Below are 20,272 nucleotides of genomic sequence, written 5' to 3'. Positions count from 1 at the left end.
CTCAAACAAACCATCAGGCGGGTTCAAGCATGTATAGCGATATGCTTCATCCATGTACTGGATATTATGGTTGGAAGAGCATCTTTTATTCCCGCGGAATACGAGTAAGTGACTCTACTTACATATCCGCCCAACCCTTTTTGTTCGCTTTTCGGTAACAGCTATAGTAAGAAGGTGAATGGATGAGTCATATCGGGGCTACTGTAAGTCTACCCGCATCCACTGGCAAGTCCTTGAACTGATGGTGGCTTCACTTCACATCACATCACATCACTCAAGCGCAGGGCACAACCAACAACCTAGAATGCTACAAAGCAAGAACTTACTGGCATGTGGTTCATATATGAATGCTAGTAATATATAAACATCGCGAGTATCATACATATGAAATCCGGTTACGGCAGTCAAGAACTAGAGCGGGTGTCAGTTTTTAACGTGTTGCTGATGGATGTAATGGAAGAATTATGAAAGAAAGAAGGAAGATTTCATTACAGTGTCAAAAGTTATCATAATGATATGTTATCGAGGGATGTCTATAGTTTTCTGGAAAAATGTGTGATAAAGATAAAGTTGGAATTTTGTGTTTGCAAACGTCAATCGAATATCTTTATGATGGTTTTCATGGTTTGTAGACTGAGAGCGCTATATATTTTTATATTTATTCTAAAATTTGAAACAACAACAGATATAAAATAGTACGGGTGTGTAATGTCAGAGTCATAATTGGATGTCGTGAATACGAATAAAACTGTCACTCTTTCTTTATACTTTCGAATACCAATTAGTTGATCGATTGTGTGAATTGTGCAAGCTTTCCTCTTTTTCACTACTAGAATTTGAAACGATACACTTAAACTAAAGTGCAGATTAGTTACATTAAACATTCTGACACACAATTAGATATTACGAAATAACCAGTATAGTTCTTTATGATAAAATAATGGTGGTTCTGAAAGAAACCTTTCATTGATGGCTTCTGAGTGGATGCTATGCATTTTATATAGCAAATCAGCAGAAAGTTCTACTACAAACTACAAGTGGTTAAAAAATGGGCCGTATACAGTATAGTGAAGAAAATTTCACATAATTCTTTGGGTATACAATTATTATTCTCAAATTCTACATTCTGTTTCAGTGAAAAAAGTTATCAAAATGCCGTACGAGATAAATTTCTGGCATTCAGAAGGGGCAAATTGTGTAATTCTCTAAGATATTAAACACTGTTGCGAATTCTGCACTGCGAAAATTGCACAAAGCTAATCAAATTATCCTGAAAACTGGCTCTGTGACCTGAGCGTTTGAGGCTTTACACCACGCAAAAGGTCTACTTGCATTGCCGACTGCTCCTCCCGACGACCGAAGTCCAAATGAGACTTTCACGCTTTATACTTGGTTTGTTCTTACTGATGTTGGTGGGAGAACCTCACCTCGACATCCAGTTTCGTCTGTAGCAATAAAAGTAATGAACAGTTTTTATTCAAAGATTTCCTTTTCTATTTGTTCAGTAGATTCTGATATGTGCCTGACTACCTCAAAACCGTCGTCCGGATGCGAAAAAGGCAAGCAAGCGTTATGAGAGTTGCTCATCAATCATTGGATTGGAACGAGAGCAACTAGTATCGAAATATAGTAGCTCTGGAATAGAAGCTTTTGAAAAGGATGTTCTGCAAAGCAATTTTGAATTTGAAGCTTTATCACGAGATGGCCTAATTAAGACACACAGAGCATAAAAAGCCATTCGGGCCCGTAATAAGTTGTATCTCATTTTTCAAAGCTTAAAAGTGCTATATCGAGTACACTCCAAATTCGACTGGATATTTGGGAATCCAGCGCCGTTGCTGTGAATGCGCTATCGGCAATAGAACTGTTGGTTGCTGTTCACACGTGGCCGCCATTATTTACTACTTATCTTATGCTCGGTTTTTATCATGAATAGTGAGACCGGTGGAAATATTGTCAAAAATGCTTAAATCAGAACAGCTACCAACGACTATCAATAAAAGAAATGACGATGATAAGTCTATAGAATAAACGAAAATAATCAGAGAGAAAATATTTGCCTTCAAATAGCAATGTATTTGTAATGAAATATACAGTCAATAATTCCAAGTAATCGATTCCAGCCTTCATCAATGGCCACACTTCTGTTTGACACCAATATAAAAAAGAAAAATTCAACTCGCTGTTGTTTCAACTCGATATGTATTTAGTGAAATGTACAGAGCTGACAAAAAGGAAACCGCGTTGTACGAGACCCCACAGTGCAAAACGATTTGACCATTTCATGAAACACTATCGAATTATCGAATTATATACAGTCACATTTGAAATTATATACAGTCACATTTAAAATTATAAATCTAGTTTCCTCATAGGCATTCTCAATATGAGAACCATTTATCAAACGCTAACCTCACGAAGCATAGTCATCAACTGGTGCACATGTTCATAAACTAATGAACGATCGAATCAGCTTTGCTTCCGTAGGTTGCGCTGTGAATTTTACCCGACATACGAATGTGTGCGCATAGCACAGAGGGTTGAACTCTTTTGTTAATATTCGTTGCTTCAACTTGCAAGCCTTGCCTCAAAATCCGTCGTCCGAATGCGAAAAAGGAATGCAAGCGTGATGAGTTTTCCTTATTGCTTCCAAAAGTTTTAGGAAACTTTGTTTTTGAGTTATCTCACACTGTTGAAAATTTAGTCACAAATTTCTGATTATATTTCCGTTAGCTTGTAGAAAAAATTATGTTGTTGGCTTTAGTAACAAGTGATATTCACGATTAAGTTCCACCCATTTTTATACAAGATCAATTTTGGAAAGGCGCCACATAGTGAAATAAGTCGTACTCACGACAAAATGAGTGCATTCGCTTTGAAATTTCACATCGCTGTAACAGCAGTATTGAATAATTTATTCTGGGGTATTATTTCTTAGAGCCGAAGCAAAGTTATTGTATCCGATTTTATCACAATTCGAATAATAATCGGGAAAATAGTATTGCGACTCAATACGTTAGTATATTTACCTTGATCTGCTATATTGATTACACCATCTTGAGCTACTGCAATAGCCGAAATTGCGTGAAATTTTATATTTGACGATAATATTGTTTCCTGTTGTGTTGCTGATATATCATCCTTTCTTCTACTGCTGCCGCCACCAATAGGAACAAAGCTATTGAAATTGCCGTAATTATCACACAGACATCCAGTCATCATCATCATAACAGATGGATTTTGCAGTACAGAAGCGGGATTCCCGGACACATCATTTCCATTATATTTAGTGGATTCCATTAACGTTGGTGTACTAGTATTATAGTTATTATTCCTATCATTTTTATTGTTGATAACACCGTTTGTACATTCACACGATTGCCTGCAATTGAATAAAATGTAAATGTATTAGGATGTACGATATGTTTGATTTTGTTAGTTTCTTATCAGATAACGAAAACTAGAATTTTCCACCATATTTCAGCTGTCCTCTCAAAAAGGGCAAAACTCATATTGGCAACAGATTGAGGAAACATTGAAAAAAATAAATTCCGGGTAATTCTAACGAATTGTTATGTATTGTATAGTGACAATAACAAATCTGGTTTGATTCAAGCAATGTTTTTTTAAACAGCCCACATTTGTTTTGAATAACCATATTCTAATTTAAAACAAGGGTATTTTGATTGAATCTACGATATCTAGGCTCGAACAATTATTATTTCGGTTTGATGGGCTACTAATCGTTCAGTGGTTTTAAACAACAGCGATTTTCCTGTGTGTAGCGATGATTGTTCTGAGTTTGATATCATTCCTACGCTCCCTATTAGGAAATTATCGTATATTTTCCAATCAACATGTGATGAGTCGATAACTTTTTGGTTAGACCTTATAACGTATGAAATTTTTTCACTGCATATTTTAAAAAGTCGTTTTTTTTCGTTTAGAACAAAATAATTATGAAATTTCATTATCTTTAGAAATTTCTTTATGTGATCTCATAGAATATTTTTGGAGGAGTGCACAACAAGGGGCAGATATAAAGGTTCTTCACTGCTACCATGACTCCGGATGGTCATGACTCCGGATAGTCATAACTTTCTGGAGTTAATCTAAGTGCTACAAAAGTAACAAAGCAATTTTGAGTCCTCTAGTTTAACTTGAAGTTATGTACGTTAAAGATGCTGTATAAACTTGCACAGAAACAAATAATCTCTGAGATATAAAAACAGCGCGTTTAAAGGTAATTTTTTAATAAAAAAAATCAAACACATTTTGTATACATGTCATGTTATACAGTCCCTGGTCATACTGTCAGACCCTTGCGGAAAAATAAATATTTTTCTATTGTTGTGTTTTTTTTAATTGCCCTCAACACTACCCCGCACCAAAAAGCTCACATTTGGAGCCCCCTGGCAACGGACACATACAGGCCTCAGCTTGAGAAAATGACAATAAAAACAATGAAAAGGAATAAAAACATGCGATGCTAACAAACTGAGGTTATTACTACTAACGTTCGTATACTAGCGAAGAAGGCAATAAACTAGTTATACTTGACAAGAGCTCGCAGTGGAATATACGATTCCTTTTAAAGTGCTCTTAAGGATATTTAAAAGTTGATGATACTAAGAGCATTAATTACTTTTTTATCTAATGTAGCAGGAAAAAGCCCTGTTGAGATGACTGTAACACTCATCTCTTCTTTTCATATCGTACTTAATGGTTTTGGGCTGCCCATTCATCACCCATTTTAGCTAAGTTGGTTCTAGATTTAATAAACACAGTTCAAAGGATCTAACGTTCAATATACCTATACTCAAAAAGTATGTGGATGATGTCATACTCGCTTTACCAAAGTCAGAAGTACAAAATACACTACAAAAATTCAACACCTATAACCCCCATATACAGTTCACCTTAGAGGAAGAAAGTAATAACAAACTGACGTTCCAAGACACCCTTGAAATCCGACAAAATAACCAAACTATATCAACAAAATGGTATTCAAAGCCGATATCATATGGACGACTACTAAACTACCATTCGTTCCACCCGATGCTAATGAAAATGAACGAAGCAGCAAATTTTATCGAACGGGTTACCAAAATTGATACAACTCAGTAAATAGACCAACAATTGTCATACCATATTCCAATACCATATGGTGCTGAAAATAAATCGAGCCAAAATACTATGCTGAAGAGTACTGTATTAAATCGCTCAATCACTCAGAAATGATTGTATTGAAAATTGTATCTAATTTTGATTCCAAGTGTCATTTCATTGTCAGGGTGGCAAGTGAATTGCCGATTTCAATTTCCCGGGTTTTTCCCGGTTTTCCCGGTTTTTTGAAATAAAAATTCCCGGTTTTTGGAATAGGCTCAAATCGCTCCTGTTTAGTTTTTTTTTAAAAATATTTTTTAATTCAAACTTTAAACAGATATCCCATGTCCAAAAAGGATCATTGTAATAGGCCCGCTAATTGAGGTTTCTTATACTTTCCAGGCATTTCGATGTATAAATAGAAAATATTCATTATGACATGTGCATATAAGAAAAGTATAAATCCTTTTTCAAGTCATTCAGGGGTTTGGGTTACACGTAACCGATTTCTTCCGAGTGCACATGACTGTTTTTATTATTTTTGATATACGTATGATTGAGAATAAATCAATAAGGAATAACAATCCCAAAAACGAACGCTTGCCACTCGGAGAAAACAACAACAATCTATGCTTGCAACTTCAAATCATTTTGTACAGAGCTTTCTTCGCTCTTTCCGGAAGTGAAAGTGGAAATCTCAGTTCGGCGGGAAAATTATAAACGGCATGATGGCCAAGGCTGGCTTTTATCGTATCAAAGAACGCTCTCTACAAACTCTTCACACTATTCAATCAGTACCATCAAAGAGAGACGGATATCATCTCAGCAACAAAACACCATCATGGTTCATATAACATAGACTGGACACCAGTGCGAAAGCAAATTTCTCTCGATGACCTGTCTGAGAATCAAAGGTTAGCTCGCTGCTGTGGGGATTCTCTCCGAAGCAACAAACGGTCGCTCATTCTCGTTTTGCGATCGGATTCTATACGGGCAGTGGATAATTGCGATAGAATCATTTTACTATTGCCACTTATTCTAACTATGTGCATATAACCTTTGTATAAGTTGTATCTATGAAAATAGCTGCGAATGCTCCAGACCAGGGTTTTGAAATATTGTATATTGTGACGTAGTATGAGAATCAAGTCGAATTATCTGCGATAATCATCAACTTGCGATTCTCTCTTGGTAAATTCCTCACCGCGCCGATCGTTGCCGGACTGTACATATTTTGTTAAGGGCTACGAAATACTCAGAGTATGATTATCAAATTAAGCAATGATTAGCTCAATTAGTTATACATTCTACCAGCTTAGAACTAATCGACTAGAATACTATCGAACAGGCGCGTAGCCAGAGAAAATTTTCGGGGGGGGGTTTTAGAACATGGTGATAAATCAACACATGTACAATTTATATCACAATGTTTCCCATGGGTTATAATTTTTTGTTTCGGGGGGGGGGGTTTTGAACCCCCAAAACCCCCCCCTGTATACGCGCCTGCTATCGAATGTAAACCCTGAAATTGTTTTGGGAAAAATAGATATGGCCGTATATAATTTCAATCATTACCTTATTGAAGTTCCAAAAGCTCAAACTAAATTCAATTCACCTTTATCTACATCAATATCAACGTTTTTGTGATACTACTATGGAATAGTTGAGGACCTTTAAAAGAAAATTAAACATAGATTCACTGAACAAATCAATCCATTTCCTAAATCTTTCTAAGATTCTAGTCCTCAGAAACCAGTTTCAAATCTCAAAAAGGAACTCAAATACTTCCTGTAAACGGTGAATAAGATCAAAGTCGACAACTCTTCCAATCTTGCGAGTCCTTTTGACATCTCACAGAAATATAAGCATAACACAAATATTGCCTAAAGATGACATTACTGAGACAAATTGTGATGAAACTTAAAAACATGAAGGCTACTAAAATGTTCAATAATTTTATTAAAATTTTTCCCTATGTTACCCTGAGATTTTGCCATAAATTTTGCAAGTGTGTTGAATACTTATTCAAAAATTTAATAAAAATCCAACAGAAGCATCCAAATTATCCTTATTTTTCAAAATCAGCTTTCATTATACTGTTATTAATAACAACTAAAAAAAATTCTGATGCTTCCTGTTTGATTTAAAACTTCCTGCAAGCCTCTAAAAATCGTTGGACGGAACATGGGGTGTTGGCCCAATTTCCAATGGACAATAAATTATTTCAACACTTGTACTGAACATTTCGCTCAAACGCAAACTTGGGTATTGTCTCCTACTTTTCAATGGTTGAAAAAATCATTATGCTAACAACTGTTACTCATAGGTGAGCTAGTAATATTTTTCCCGGTTTTTCACTAAAATTCCCGACTTTTTCCCGGTTTTTCCCGGTGAAATCAAATTCCCGACTTTTTCCTGGTTTTCCCGATTTTCCCGGTCACTTGCCACCCTGTCATTGTGCTTCGTTCTGAATTCCTACTATTGGGATATGACGAAAAAATCGATATCTCCGTGAATAGTTGATGGATTCTTACAATTTACGACTCGTTTGATGAATATTAGAATAAGGTATCTAATTTTTGAACAATTTTTAGTTTTCAAGGTCAATTGTGACAGACATTGTCAAAAACAGCAAATTTTTAAATAAAAGTTTGTATATCTTAGAAAGCAATCATTAGATCGAAAAACAATGGTGTTAATACATCCAGAAAGACCTTTCATTTGCAACCAGTTTTATTAAAGTCGGTCCAGCTATCTCTGAGAAATACGCTTCTCAATTTTGCACACACAAAGACATTTGCTTAGTTTGTCGAGTTGGATCGATTGGAATCGACTGATTCGACAGTCGGCCCTCCGGGCTTCAGAAAAGTTTTCCAAAGTTTGAGCGAATGCTATATCTATTTTTAATATTTAGACAAAAGTGAAAAGGGCGAAGCTGTTGTCTTTTTAAAAATTTTTGACTGAAAATAATAAATGAGTCGATGAAATTACCGACAAAAATTGCAAGAGGGCGTAACTTCATAATTCATCAAAGGAGTGTAGAAGTAAACAAATTTCAAAGGGCGAAAATTTTATTTTGTTGATTTATTCAGTGAAACATTGAAAAAATTGCATACATTTTAAATATTAACCCAGAATTCATCAATCGATCAAAATTAAAATTTCTATACCATGTTGTAATATTTCGAAGCCTTTATTCAAAGAAAAAAGGCTCGAATCACTTACTTTTGTAAATTTCACTCTCCTTTAAAAACATGTATGTATGGATGTATGTTGTTATTTTTATCAAAATAGTTGTTTTTATTTTAATCAAACTAGTTGACTTAAACAACAATACAGTTTAGTCATTCATCTTAGTGAACCCGACATTTGTGATACGCATTGTAGGTATTATTTTGGTGAGCCCATGTGCTGTAGTTGTAAAAACTAGTTGCTTAAGCTATATAACTATGAGAGTAACTATGATGAATTTAGCTTTTCGTTCAATATCTTTGAAAAGTGATATTAGGTCTGTTAATTTTTTTCGCGAAATGAAACCCGAATACAAATTATTACCGACAAAAATTGCAAGAGGGCGTAACTTCATAATTCATCAAAGGAGTGTAGAAGTAAACAAATTTCAAAGGGCGAAAATTTTATTTTGTTGATTTATTCAGTGAAACATTGAAAAAATTGCATACATTTTAAATATTAACCCAGAATTCATCAATCGATCAAAATTAAAATTTCTATACCATGTTGTAATATTTCGAAGCCTTTATTCAAAGAAAAAAGGCTCGAATCACTTACTTTTGTAAATTTCACTATCCTTTAAAAACATGTATGTATGGATGTATGTTGTTATTTTTATCAAAATAGTTGTTTTTATTTTAATCAAACTAGTTGACTTAAACAACAATACAGTTTAGTCATTCATCTTAGTGAACCCGACATTTGTGATACGCATTGTAGGTATTATTTTGGTGAGCCCATGTGCTGTAGTTGTAAAAATTAGTTGCTTAAGCTATATAACTATGAGAGTAACTATGATGAATTTAACTTTTCGTTCAATATCTTTGAAAAGTGATATTAGGTCTGTTAATGTTTTTCGCGAAATGAATCCCGAATACAAATTATCTGATTGATTTTTGTTTTCATTGCGTAACTGCATTTCTGCATTTCTGAAACTTTTATGATCATGTTCTCATGTCGGCAAGTTTTGTGATCATTTCAACAAGATAAATATGGAAGAACTTATTTGCAAGTTTCGAATTGTTTTTCTAAAAATGAAGAAAACTGCACACACTGACATAAAATTTCATGAGGAAACCAAGACTATGTGGATTCGGCAGCAAAATTGTTTTTACTGCTAAGTTTTCAACTCGGTTTATCATTTTTTGCCTTGCGGAGAGCATAATTTCACTATTTTTTTTTCTTCGCAAGAGGTTTACAGCCACTTCGGCATATATTGAGTCCGATACAATTATGACAGCCATTTGGAAAATTTTTGATAAGTTGAACAATTGTTTTATTTACTTCGTTTTTACATGACGATGTGAAAATTTTTGCATAGCTTCTATAACTACTAGTGCAACGTGGGCAAGTTAATGATTTGCTGCACAATTGTTTTAATATATTCAAAAATCTTCCTGAACATATCTAACATAAAAAAAACAACTCTAAAACAATTGTAAAACTTCTTGAAATTTCAATAAGTTACATTTGCTACTTGGGTAGCTGGAGTCTTGCTCAGCATGCGGTTCCATTTGACAGTAACTCCGAAGTTCGTTACCAATCTAAATTCAACATACCACTGTGTGATGGAGCCAAAGGGGGTGGGCGCGTCAAATATTTTACAATTGTTGGAGAGAAATGTATCAGTATCGAACGACTAACCCTTTTCCTCCTTGACTCCGACTGGGTTGGGTTTAGCTTCAAACAAGATTTGATTGAGTTTGTCTGTAGATTTATTGAATAAGCTACAGATATTTTTTTGCAGACTAATATTTCTTCTGACTTTTGAAAACCAAATTTTTTGAAATCGCCATGGCTTTTTTGTTTTGCATGCTAAACCGATTCTCTAAATCATACTTTGTGGAGAATTCCGCACTTCTTTTAAGCTTACTAACTTTTCCAAATCTGTTTGAAAATATATGAAATTTTTTCCTAGTATCGCTGCGTTTGCCTATATTATTGAGGTAAACAAACGAATATCATTAAGCAAACGGATTTTATACATTAACTAAATGTAGTATTTTAAAAATACCAACAAAATGTTTGTTTAACGATCCGCAGGATAAAATTGTATTTATTTTATTGTGGGTTAAAAATTGTGGAATATATTGTACGTAATTTAAAAACGGTTCTCGCAGAAACACAAAATGCACCTGATTTGCATGCTAGGATATGTTATTAGAAATATTTCCTCATAATTACGCATTATATTGATGTTGCGGTAAAAGTCAAAATACTCACATTCCGGTTTCCAACTTCCCAGCAAACGATCGCATAGTGCCAGCTGAATCTACCACATGAATGGAATTTATTCGCTTTGAATCGGTATCTGCTATGTACAAGTCGCCTGATGGTGCAAAAGCTATGGCCACCACCGTACCGAGAACATCATTAGATAATGTTTTATTATGTTCATTCTCAGTATTACAGTGTAGAGGTACACCAGCTACCACTTTGATTTTCATGTCAGCAGTAAGTTTCAAGACGAGTCTGTCATCGATAAAGTGAAGAGTACCATCCAATGGATTTAGAGCTAACCCTGTTGGCCATTGCAGTTGCGCTCTAGTTGCAAGCAATGCTCCACGACAGGGAGCCGGACTCCAGTGATTGTGATGCCCATGGTGACCAATTAAGGTGTGAATTATACCTTTGGGATCCACTGCACGTATATTCGTTCCATCGGCAATATACATTGTTTTGTCGGCTGCAATAGCAATTCCTTTAGGATGGGATAGTCTTGCCTGTTTTGCTGGTCCACCGTCTCCACAATTTTCTTCATCCCCTGGAATACATCTCTGACCACTTCCTACTATTACGTCACTGTTAGTAGTAGGATCTGGGACATTTTCTAGCTGTACCACTCTCAAAATTTTGTGTTTCTCTGGATCAGATATGTAAAGATGCCCATCCGCGGGAGAAACACTCAAATAGTATTGGTAAGCTACCTGAGTAGTTTCTAATTCAAGTATTGTGAAAACACTGCCATTGGTAGTGATGCGACGTACCAGATTGAAATCGCCCACATAGAGGCTTCCATCTGGTCCTGAGGTTAGAGCAACCGGAGTTAAAAGACGAGCATGCTTCGATATTCCATTGCAGTAATCTTTACAGTTTAATGGCCGTTGTTGGCCATCGCCCATGACTTTCCTCACGATTCGGGGATATTCCTTTAAATGCAGAGTTGTGCCATCGCCTTTTTGTAGAATACCCTCATGGAAATTATAATGATGATGTATATCTAAACCCCATCCGCCAATATCTGAAATATCTACGTCGAATCCTTGTAGTTTGGTTGTTTGAGTTTCCCATATAATATCTTTACAAGTAGAGTGTTGATATCCAATAGATATCCTTGCTACTGCTGCTCCATATACTTTTTGTTTGTAGACGTTTCGTTTGTTCCATGCAAAAATGTACCTCAAATTTGGGTCAGCTTCATAGGTTTTCACATGAAGTGATCCTTCGATTAGCACACCAATGTGAACGTGAGTTAGGGTTTCAGGAATTTTATCATGTGTCAGTTGCATTCGTACAACGCTTTTGTAACCGGAAGCTTGTGAAGATTGATACATTAGATGAAGCTCTGAACCTGAGATTTTTACTGATTCCTGCACAATCTGTAAAAAAAAACAAGGAGAAAATTAGGATGTATATGAGCTTTCATTGTATTAATTGTGACTTCGTGTTTGTCTAACGTTTGATGTTTGAAATCAGAGATTATAAGGTTCAATTTAACAAAAGACATTTTTGGCATTCGTACTTGCATTACTAGTTTATAGGAGTTGTTACGTTTAATATTTATATGAAGATAATTCGGACTAATTCATATATTCTGGACCAGTTCAAACCGTCTCAGGACGTAACCGACATTCTTCTATTCGTCAATTTCAGACCCCCACTAATTTTACTTTCCTTCGTCCGCTCAATTTACTTAGAAAAATTCCTGAGGCGTTTTTACAAATAATTGACTTGTTTTAAAGCACGCATCAAGTTGTTTAAAAAGTTAAAATGACTCATGGTAAACGGTTCTGGCAATATAACACTAGAGATGTAAACGAGAAATAGCACTTTATTCTATCTTCTCAGTTTTTTCAGATGACTAAATCGATTTCGACAATCTTGGGCTTGTTTGAAACTACTATGAAGCAATTGATCAAATTCGGAAGGTTAATATCATTCATAAAACCATTTGAATTCTAATAGAAAGGCATTATCATATTCCAATGTATGATTTCCCAAAAACAAAACTTTTGTAAAATAATAACTTTTCTATGATAATGTGTGTCATATAAAAACAAATGACTAGTGTTGCCAAACATGTGAATGACACGCTCCAAAATGAAACAGTTGAAATAGCGCTGAACTTGTGCGTGATACGGCCAGTGTTGGCGATTGCCTAAAATTTGACACTCGAGTCTCTCAATGCATGAACCGCGAGAGAATCTTTCTACATTTCTTCGCTCCACTTCATACTGTGAGTATTTCACGGCCCTTAAAAAAATCACAGTCTGATGATGATTGGTGCTGTGTGGAATTTACCAAGAGAGAATCGCAAGTTGACAATTATTACAGAAAATCGAATCGATGATTCGACTTGATAACTCTAATACTAGGTTGCAATATTTCAAAACCCTTGTGTGGAACATTCACATACATTTTCATAGACACAACTAATACAAAGGTTATATGCACATACAAAAATAAAATGATTCTATCGCAATTATCCACTGCCTATACAGAATCGGATCGTGAAACGAGAATAAGCGACTGTTTGTTGCTTTAGAGAGAATCCCCACAGCAGCAGACATCGAAAGAAATTCGCTCTCGCACTGGTGTCTATTCTATGTTAAATGAGCCATGCCGGGTTTTTGTTGCTGTGATGATATCCGTCTCTCTTTGATGGCACTGATTGAATCGTGTGAAGAGTTGCTAGTGAGCGTTCTTTGATACGATAAAAGCCATCCTTGGATACTGCACACAAGCCGAGTGAGCTTAAACTACTGCCCTATCTGTCGGCTGACCTCTTTTCCATAACGCGCTAGCAAGACACTTTATGATTTTCTATTCTCTGAGTGATACTTTTTCGGAAAAATTTTTTTTTTCGCTGTTTCATCTTTTTTCTCCGTATATTGCTCGTTAGTATTAATGTGTATAAAATTGGGTTCAAACCTCTCAACACAAAGCCCAAAATAATCTAAACTTCACTTTTTAAGAGGGGTTAGTATAATGAGCTAAATAACTTTAAAAGGAAATAAATTCCATTTAATTCCACTATGTTGAAAAAATATTCACTATTTCGCTACTATTGTCACAAAATAGTAACAGTCATAGATACTAGTATTTCGGTAGTCACGAAATAGTGTCAGGCATAGATACTAGTATTTCGGTATGCTATTTGCAACCTTCATTAGTGCATCCTCTAAGGAAATGTTCTTATGCGTTTCAAATGTGAATGTTTCAAGCAGTACTGCCTTCAATCAATATTCTTTATCATAACTACAAACAAATACTCGCTGTATACCTTATGATAAAAAAACCGGAATTTTCATTTTGAAATTCCCGCGCTTGTCCAATCGGTAAACTTTTATTCTCTCAACGTTGGCAACACTTTTATACACATTCTGTCAAATTTTGACGCATATCGTACGATTAGTTTTTGTTTGGCCCCACTTAGAAAAAAACACGTTCAACGATGGTCCTTCATCGGTCCAATACGTTGGATCATTGGACCAATGAAAGTCCAATCAATCGTTCAACGGGAGGCCAACACGGGACCTTCGTTTGCTGATTTTGAAACAGACCGTTGAGCCGAATGCCATTTTTTTTCGTTCAACAAACCCGCAGACAAAGGTCCATTGTTGAGCCATTTTTAACATGAGGAGTTGGAGCCCCGTTAGACTAGTTTTACTGCAGAATTTCTGAAGTTTTTTCCACTTATTTGTTTAAACTAACAATACATACCTGCACAATACTTCTACTTCACGTAGAATAACAACAAATTTTCTTTCTATGTAAAGGTAACACTTAATTTTCAAACTATTTTTGCAAGACAAAAAACAACAACAAACCGTTCCAGTAAATTGAACGAATATTTCGTGCAATATGTCGTTCAACAAGCGCTCAAAAACCAACAAAATTAGGCCGTTCAATACAAAGAGGGGCTGAGAGGGGCGTCTATACAAAGAAGTTGAAAAATTTTCGTGTGGCGATTTTTATAATGGATGAAAATTTAGAACAACGCGCGTGCATCAAATTTTGTGTTGCAAATGGATTTAAGTGTTCCGAAACGTTGAAAATGTTAGAAAAGGCCTTTGGTGAATCGTGTCTAGGAAAAACACAGGCATACGAGTGGTATAAACGCTTCAAAGGTGGTCGTACAAGCTTGGATCATGATGAGATCCCTGGCCGCCCAACAACATCTTTTACTGAAGAAAACATTGAATCGGCGAAGCAAATCGTGTTGCAACATCGTTCTGTACCGATTAGAGAGATTGCTGTGTTGTTGGGCATCTCTTATGGATCAGCCGAACACATTTTAACTGATGTTTTGGGTTTGAAACGCGTCGCTTCTCGGCTGGTGCCAAAAAAGCTGAATTTCATTCAAAAACAGCGTCGTGTTGATGTGTCCAAAGAGATGATTTCCAACGCAGATAGTGACCCCACATTTATCGAATGCATCATAACTGGTGATGAGGTGTGGATCTTTGAATATGACGTCGAAACCGCACAACAATCGACCGAATGGCACTTCGAAGGCGAGCCGTTGTTCTAAATTTTCCTCCATTATGAAAATCGCCACACGAAAATTTTTCAACTTCTCTGTATAGACGCCAAACAAAAACTAATCGTACGATATGCGTCAAAATTTGACAGAATGTGTATAAAAGTGTTACCAACGTTGAGAGAATAAAAGTTTACCGATTGGACAAGCGCGAGAATTTTTAAATGGAAATTCCGGTTCTTTTTTTAACATAAGGTATATAGCAAAATACATAAAATATTCTATTTCAAAAAATTCAAAAAAACGTCCGGTAATAAAAAACTGAAACCATATCCATTTTAAAATCTTGATGTCGTGGGTATCTTGATACAAAGGCAGAATAATCTTTAACAATAGCCCAAAAATTTGCAAAACAACATAGCAACAATGGAGGAGAATGCACTCCAAAAAGATTGCAGTAGCAGTTTTTTTTGTGAAGGGAATACTTTCCAGATGAAAGATTACTCATAACTATTTATTAATTTGATAAATTATACATGATTTAGCGATTTCCTAAATATTTCGCTCCACATAATTTGGGTCGTTTCGCCCCTATAAACATGAGACGATAACATTGAGTATTCAAATGAAATACAAATACATCATTTGTATTACAACAGAATCTAAAAAAAATAAGGATTGGCTCATAAGTTCACTGGTTACATATTGAAAATCATCTTCACAACTTAAAAGAATTACTATGTAAAGGATACCAAAAATCAAATATAATAAGGACATAATCTACGTAGTTTCATTTTCCAAAAATAAAATTACGAAAATCAGTCAACCAAGCCAGAAGAATGTTTATCAGCTTAGGCATGATAAATTCGAAAAAAGTAAATGTCTAGCATTGCGGAAGTGAAAATTTGCGAAAAATACACCTCAGAGGCCTAGAGCCTAGAACTAGAGCCTTTCTAGCAAAATTGTTCTTCTGAATCTCTTAACGAAGAAAACCCATTTTGTTTTCTATTATTCTTCTAGTAAAGACGTGTGAAAAACATTGTATCTGATTGTCGCTTGTGTATCTATAATAACTGAGAATGGATTACACCACCGGTGAACGACTTTCAAAGTTAAACACGATATAACTAAACTAACTTCCAATTCAAATGGTACATTACTTTGCTCGCTTTGGGGCTTGTACTATCGTCTTATGTTATTGATAAACAAAATCGATCTAGACCATTTAATAAGTATTTCTAGTAACACTAGGCTGTGGATCATCTCGCGAATTATTTGAACTTTTAGTACAAAAACCTTTTTGTACTAAAAATAATGATGCCTTTATCATATTACATGTGGTGTAATGATGCCTTTATCATATTACTTATGTTTTCAAAAACATCACTAGAAGATTATGTCAAGTTTTTCCTTCAAACTTGAATAAAATTAAAAACTGGTATAAATTACCATCACCTAAAAAAGAATGATAGGTTCTTTTTTAAGACGGTTTAGTTTCATTCCACTAACCGCTCAAAAACCAAACTTTACCATCACCTTTTCAATTTGTAAACAGTTATGTCAAGTTAATATAGATTTAAATGTGGCAACCCGGTTGCGTTTTCTTTTTCCTTATCAGCACGCTCCGATGCGTACCGATTTTGCATCATTTTGTATGACAGTTTGTAGTTTTGACACTCATTGCCCTATAATTTTGGAACCGGAAGTCGTATCTGAATGAAATTGCACAGTATCTTTTAAGACAACGAGAGCTTTAATTTGAATCATGATTTGGGAAAATCGGTTTAACCGTTGCTGAGGAATCGAAGTGATTTCCGGTTTTAGAGCTTTTCTTCACTATTATCGGTGCTGCCGGAAGCAGAAACGAAGGACTAGTAGTCCCAAAGTAGGTTTATATACCCACTAAAAATTCCAAAATTTGTCTACGTGGTTTATGAACGGTCCCATGCAATCAATGTGAAAAACTACTTTATAACCTAGGCCCGAACTGAGCAAATAGCTGTGTATGTTTGTTTTTGTCTCCAGAGATGACTGGACTTATTTTCACAAACTCAGACTTTATGGTTCCTTAACCTGAACCCAAAAAAAAGGGAAAAAATGCACTCACCTTTCCGAGATCACTTGATCGATTTTTACAAACATAGATTCAAATGAAAAATATTACAGTCCAATAACCTGCTATTGAATTTCATCTAGATCCGACTTCCTGTTTCAGAATTACAGGGTATTGAGCAAATTGATAAAAAAAGTGCATTGTGCAGTATTTTAGGAGATTGTTTCATCAATTTTCACAAACTGAATGACTGCAGTGGGCTAAGCAAGTAACAATAATGCCGTAAGAGAGAATGGCTTACGAGATGCTCAGCAGAGAATCTGAAAGAAGTCACCAGATGCAGATCAAATGTCGAATTTGGCGCCAAATCGAATAAATGTTGGCAGTACTCTGTCAGATTTGAATGGAACTTTCTGGACATGTAGACTTTTTCAGAAAAAGCCACTTTGCATACTTGGTTTTTACCAAAATTTATCTAGATTGTCTATTGAAGATAACCAAACTATGTTAACCTTTTTTTTCAAATAGTTATAGTGGCACAACGACAAATCCTACGAAAAAGTGTTATGAGAAAATTACACCGACCACCCTATTGCTAGTTGCCCGATATTAGCCAAAAGTACCAGTGCTGGATAAGAAAAAGTTTTTGTTGGATAAACTTATTTTCTCTTAAAAATGAACATCATGCTACATTTGGAATGTTGACAGGGAACATAATTATCTATGTTGCTATTTCATTCAAATCTGAGAGTGTTGTCAACTGTGAATACTATTTGGCGCGAAATTCGTCAACAAGAAATACAAGTTTGAGAAAACGAAAACATTATTATTATACTAGCTGAATGACCCGGCGTTGCTTGGAAATGTTTCGGGAAGAAAAGGCCGAACAAAATTCCCGAAGTTATCCTACTTTGTGTAATACTCTGAGCAGTTTTATGTTGCTATTCAATCAATTTTACCTTACACTTCCCCATGTTTGAGGCACTTGCTGCACTCCCTCTCCCTTAAAATAACCTTTTAATCTACATTGACATAAAAGTAGTATCTGTATTTGTTAAGATGCATCGTTTATCGTAGAATAAATTTTATATTGAACTCCCCTTTTATTAGTGAACTTACTACAGCTCTCCTCCATGATAACCTTTATGACCACCTCTTAGTAGTGTACGAATTATCTGTGCTCTTCAAAAAGTATTAATTCATTAAAATTAACAATAGCAGTACTACTTAATTCTAATTAACGATAGCAATACTGTCTAGCACAATCTTGACATTCTTGCCCTTCTCTTATTTAAAAAAAAAATCAAGATGAAAATTTATTTTCAAGATCCCCTTCTCCTAGTCTGAATCCGCTCCCCTATCGTGTTTGACGACGAATAAGAAAATGTTACAATAAACCTTTGTCATGAATATCTAAGCTTGTCGTGACCACCTCTGAATAGTAAAAAGTACCTGTGCCAAGTTTAGCGATAATTTACTGACTTGTTATGGAACTTTGCGAACTCCCCCCCCCCACAATCTCCCACCTTAAATTATCCAACATAGTTAGGTGTGGAGAGTTGTTTTGGAGTTACGTTCGATTATGTTAACAATGTTGAACTTTGCTACTCCCTTGGATGAGATCCTTACTTTATCCACCCTCTCCCACTCTCTTCTTAAAAATGCTCTGAGATCATCTGAAGCGCAAATAATATCTGTACTCAGCAAGAAGTATCGTTTTATGGAAAATTTTATAAACTTCACATTGAACATCCTTTTTTAGAGGCACTCATTATATCCCACAAATATCCTTAAAACCATATTTGAGTTTTTCAAAATGTGTGTATGGTTTTAAAAAGTATCAATTCTCTTTAAGTAAGATAAATTTCGACATGGCCTCCTCAAATTAAGAACGCTTGCTACACACTCTCTCCCCTGAGAATGTCCTAATGATCATCTCTGAAGAGCAAGAAGTACCTATACCAAGTTTGATTGCAATACGTTCAAAATCTTCTCCCCTAAAAAAATGCTCCCTAAACCATCTCTGAAATGCGAGTAGTACCTGTCCCAAGTTTGGTGGCAATCCGTTTAGTAGCTTCGAAGTTATGACGTTACAAACATACAAACTTACATCCATTTTTATATTATATATATAGATTGACAAAAACCTTTAGTATGTTGAATTTGAAGCAACACAACATCACTCTTTAATTATATACGCAAATATGGTATATTTCATAAAAAAGTACTTGATACGAGGATTAGATACAACTTCTATCTCTCAACCAAGTGTACTTTTTTTTTAAATAACTATATATTGGAATATGAGTTAAAATTAAATTATTAAGATTTAAATTGGGTGTTCAGCCACAAGTGGTGACTTTTCAGCCCTATTAATATATATGATTTGGTTATTACCATGAGGACATTATTTGCTTCCGCAATTCTGAGATTTTTGTGTAGGGAAAATTCTAAACCTACTTGTATTGTGTAATGGGGAAAAGAAACTTATATACTAACTTACTAACTAATACAGAGAGCGAATCGATTCAATTGAAGATTGCATGGATTTTTGTCGGATCCACCAAGTGTATTTGCTTTTCACTAAGCCTCGTCGTCAATGTGATTGTTTCCGGTTCAAATAATAGAGATCATCGCGCCTTTTTGGGAAATTCTTACAATGAAATTGAGACTCAATATACCGAGCTCCTACTTCACAATGAAATGCAATGGCTTTCCATTGCTGGAACTTCTTAATGAAAAACCTCTTTTAATCCACCTAGTGGTGTAATGATGCCTTTCTCATATTGACTATATTTCTAAAAATATCACTAGAAGATTTTGTCAAGAATTTTTTTCAATCTTGAATAAAATAAGAAACTTTCTTCGGGTATGAACTAACCTCACCTTTTCAATTTGTAAACAGTTATTTCAAGTTAATAAGAATTTTTCTTCATTTTGCATCGTCGTACTAAATGATTAAACACACTTTACCCTATAGATCTGGTAACGGAAGTCGGACCAGGATGAAATTAAACAGCAACCTATGAGAGTATAGGAACTTTTATTTGAGCCTAAGTTTGTGGAAATCGATCAAGTCATCTCTGAGAAAATTGTGTGTCTCGTTTTAGAGTTTTCGACCTCTATTCGCGACTTAGAAGGAACGGTGCTGCTACCTATGAAAGTTTAATCTGTGTGTG

The 20,272-nt window shown here is 35.2% G+C and overlaps 1 protein-coding gene across 9 annotated transcripts in view; it reads right to left on the bottom strand.

Moving 5' to 3' along the window:
* Window positions 1-20,272, bottom strand: part of LOC131440691 (teneurin-a) — a 337,735-nt gene that overhangs the window by 24,852 nt on the left and 292,611 nt on the right. For all 9 annotated transcript variants that reach the window (XM_058612195.1, XM_058612198.1, XM_058612196.1 and 6 more), the window contains 2 exons: window positions 10,561-11,936; window positions 3,030-3,382 (listed from right to left, as the gene is read on the bottom strand). In XM_058612195.1, the coding sequence (XP_058468178.1) occupies window positions 3,030-3,382; window positions 10,561-11,936 (1,729 nt within the window). The remainder of the gene's footprint in view (window positions 1-3,029; window positions 3,383-10,560; window positions 11,937-20,272) is intronic.

The sequence above is a fragment of the Malaya genurostris genome, chromosome 1 (genome assembly GCF_030247185.1).
Source record: "Malaya genurostris strain Urasoe2022 chromosome 1, Malgen_1.1, whole genome shotgun sequence".
Classification (NCBI taxonomy): domain Eukaryota; kingdom Metazoa; phylum Arthropoda; class Insecta; order Diptera; family Culicidae; genus Malaya; species Malaya genurostris.
Note: the sequence above shows the minus strand (reverse complement) of the source record. Positions and strands in the feature narration are given on the sequence as shown.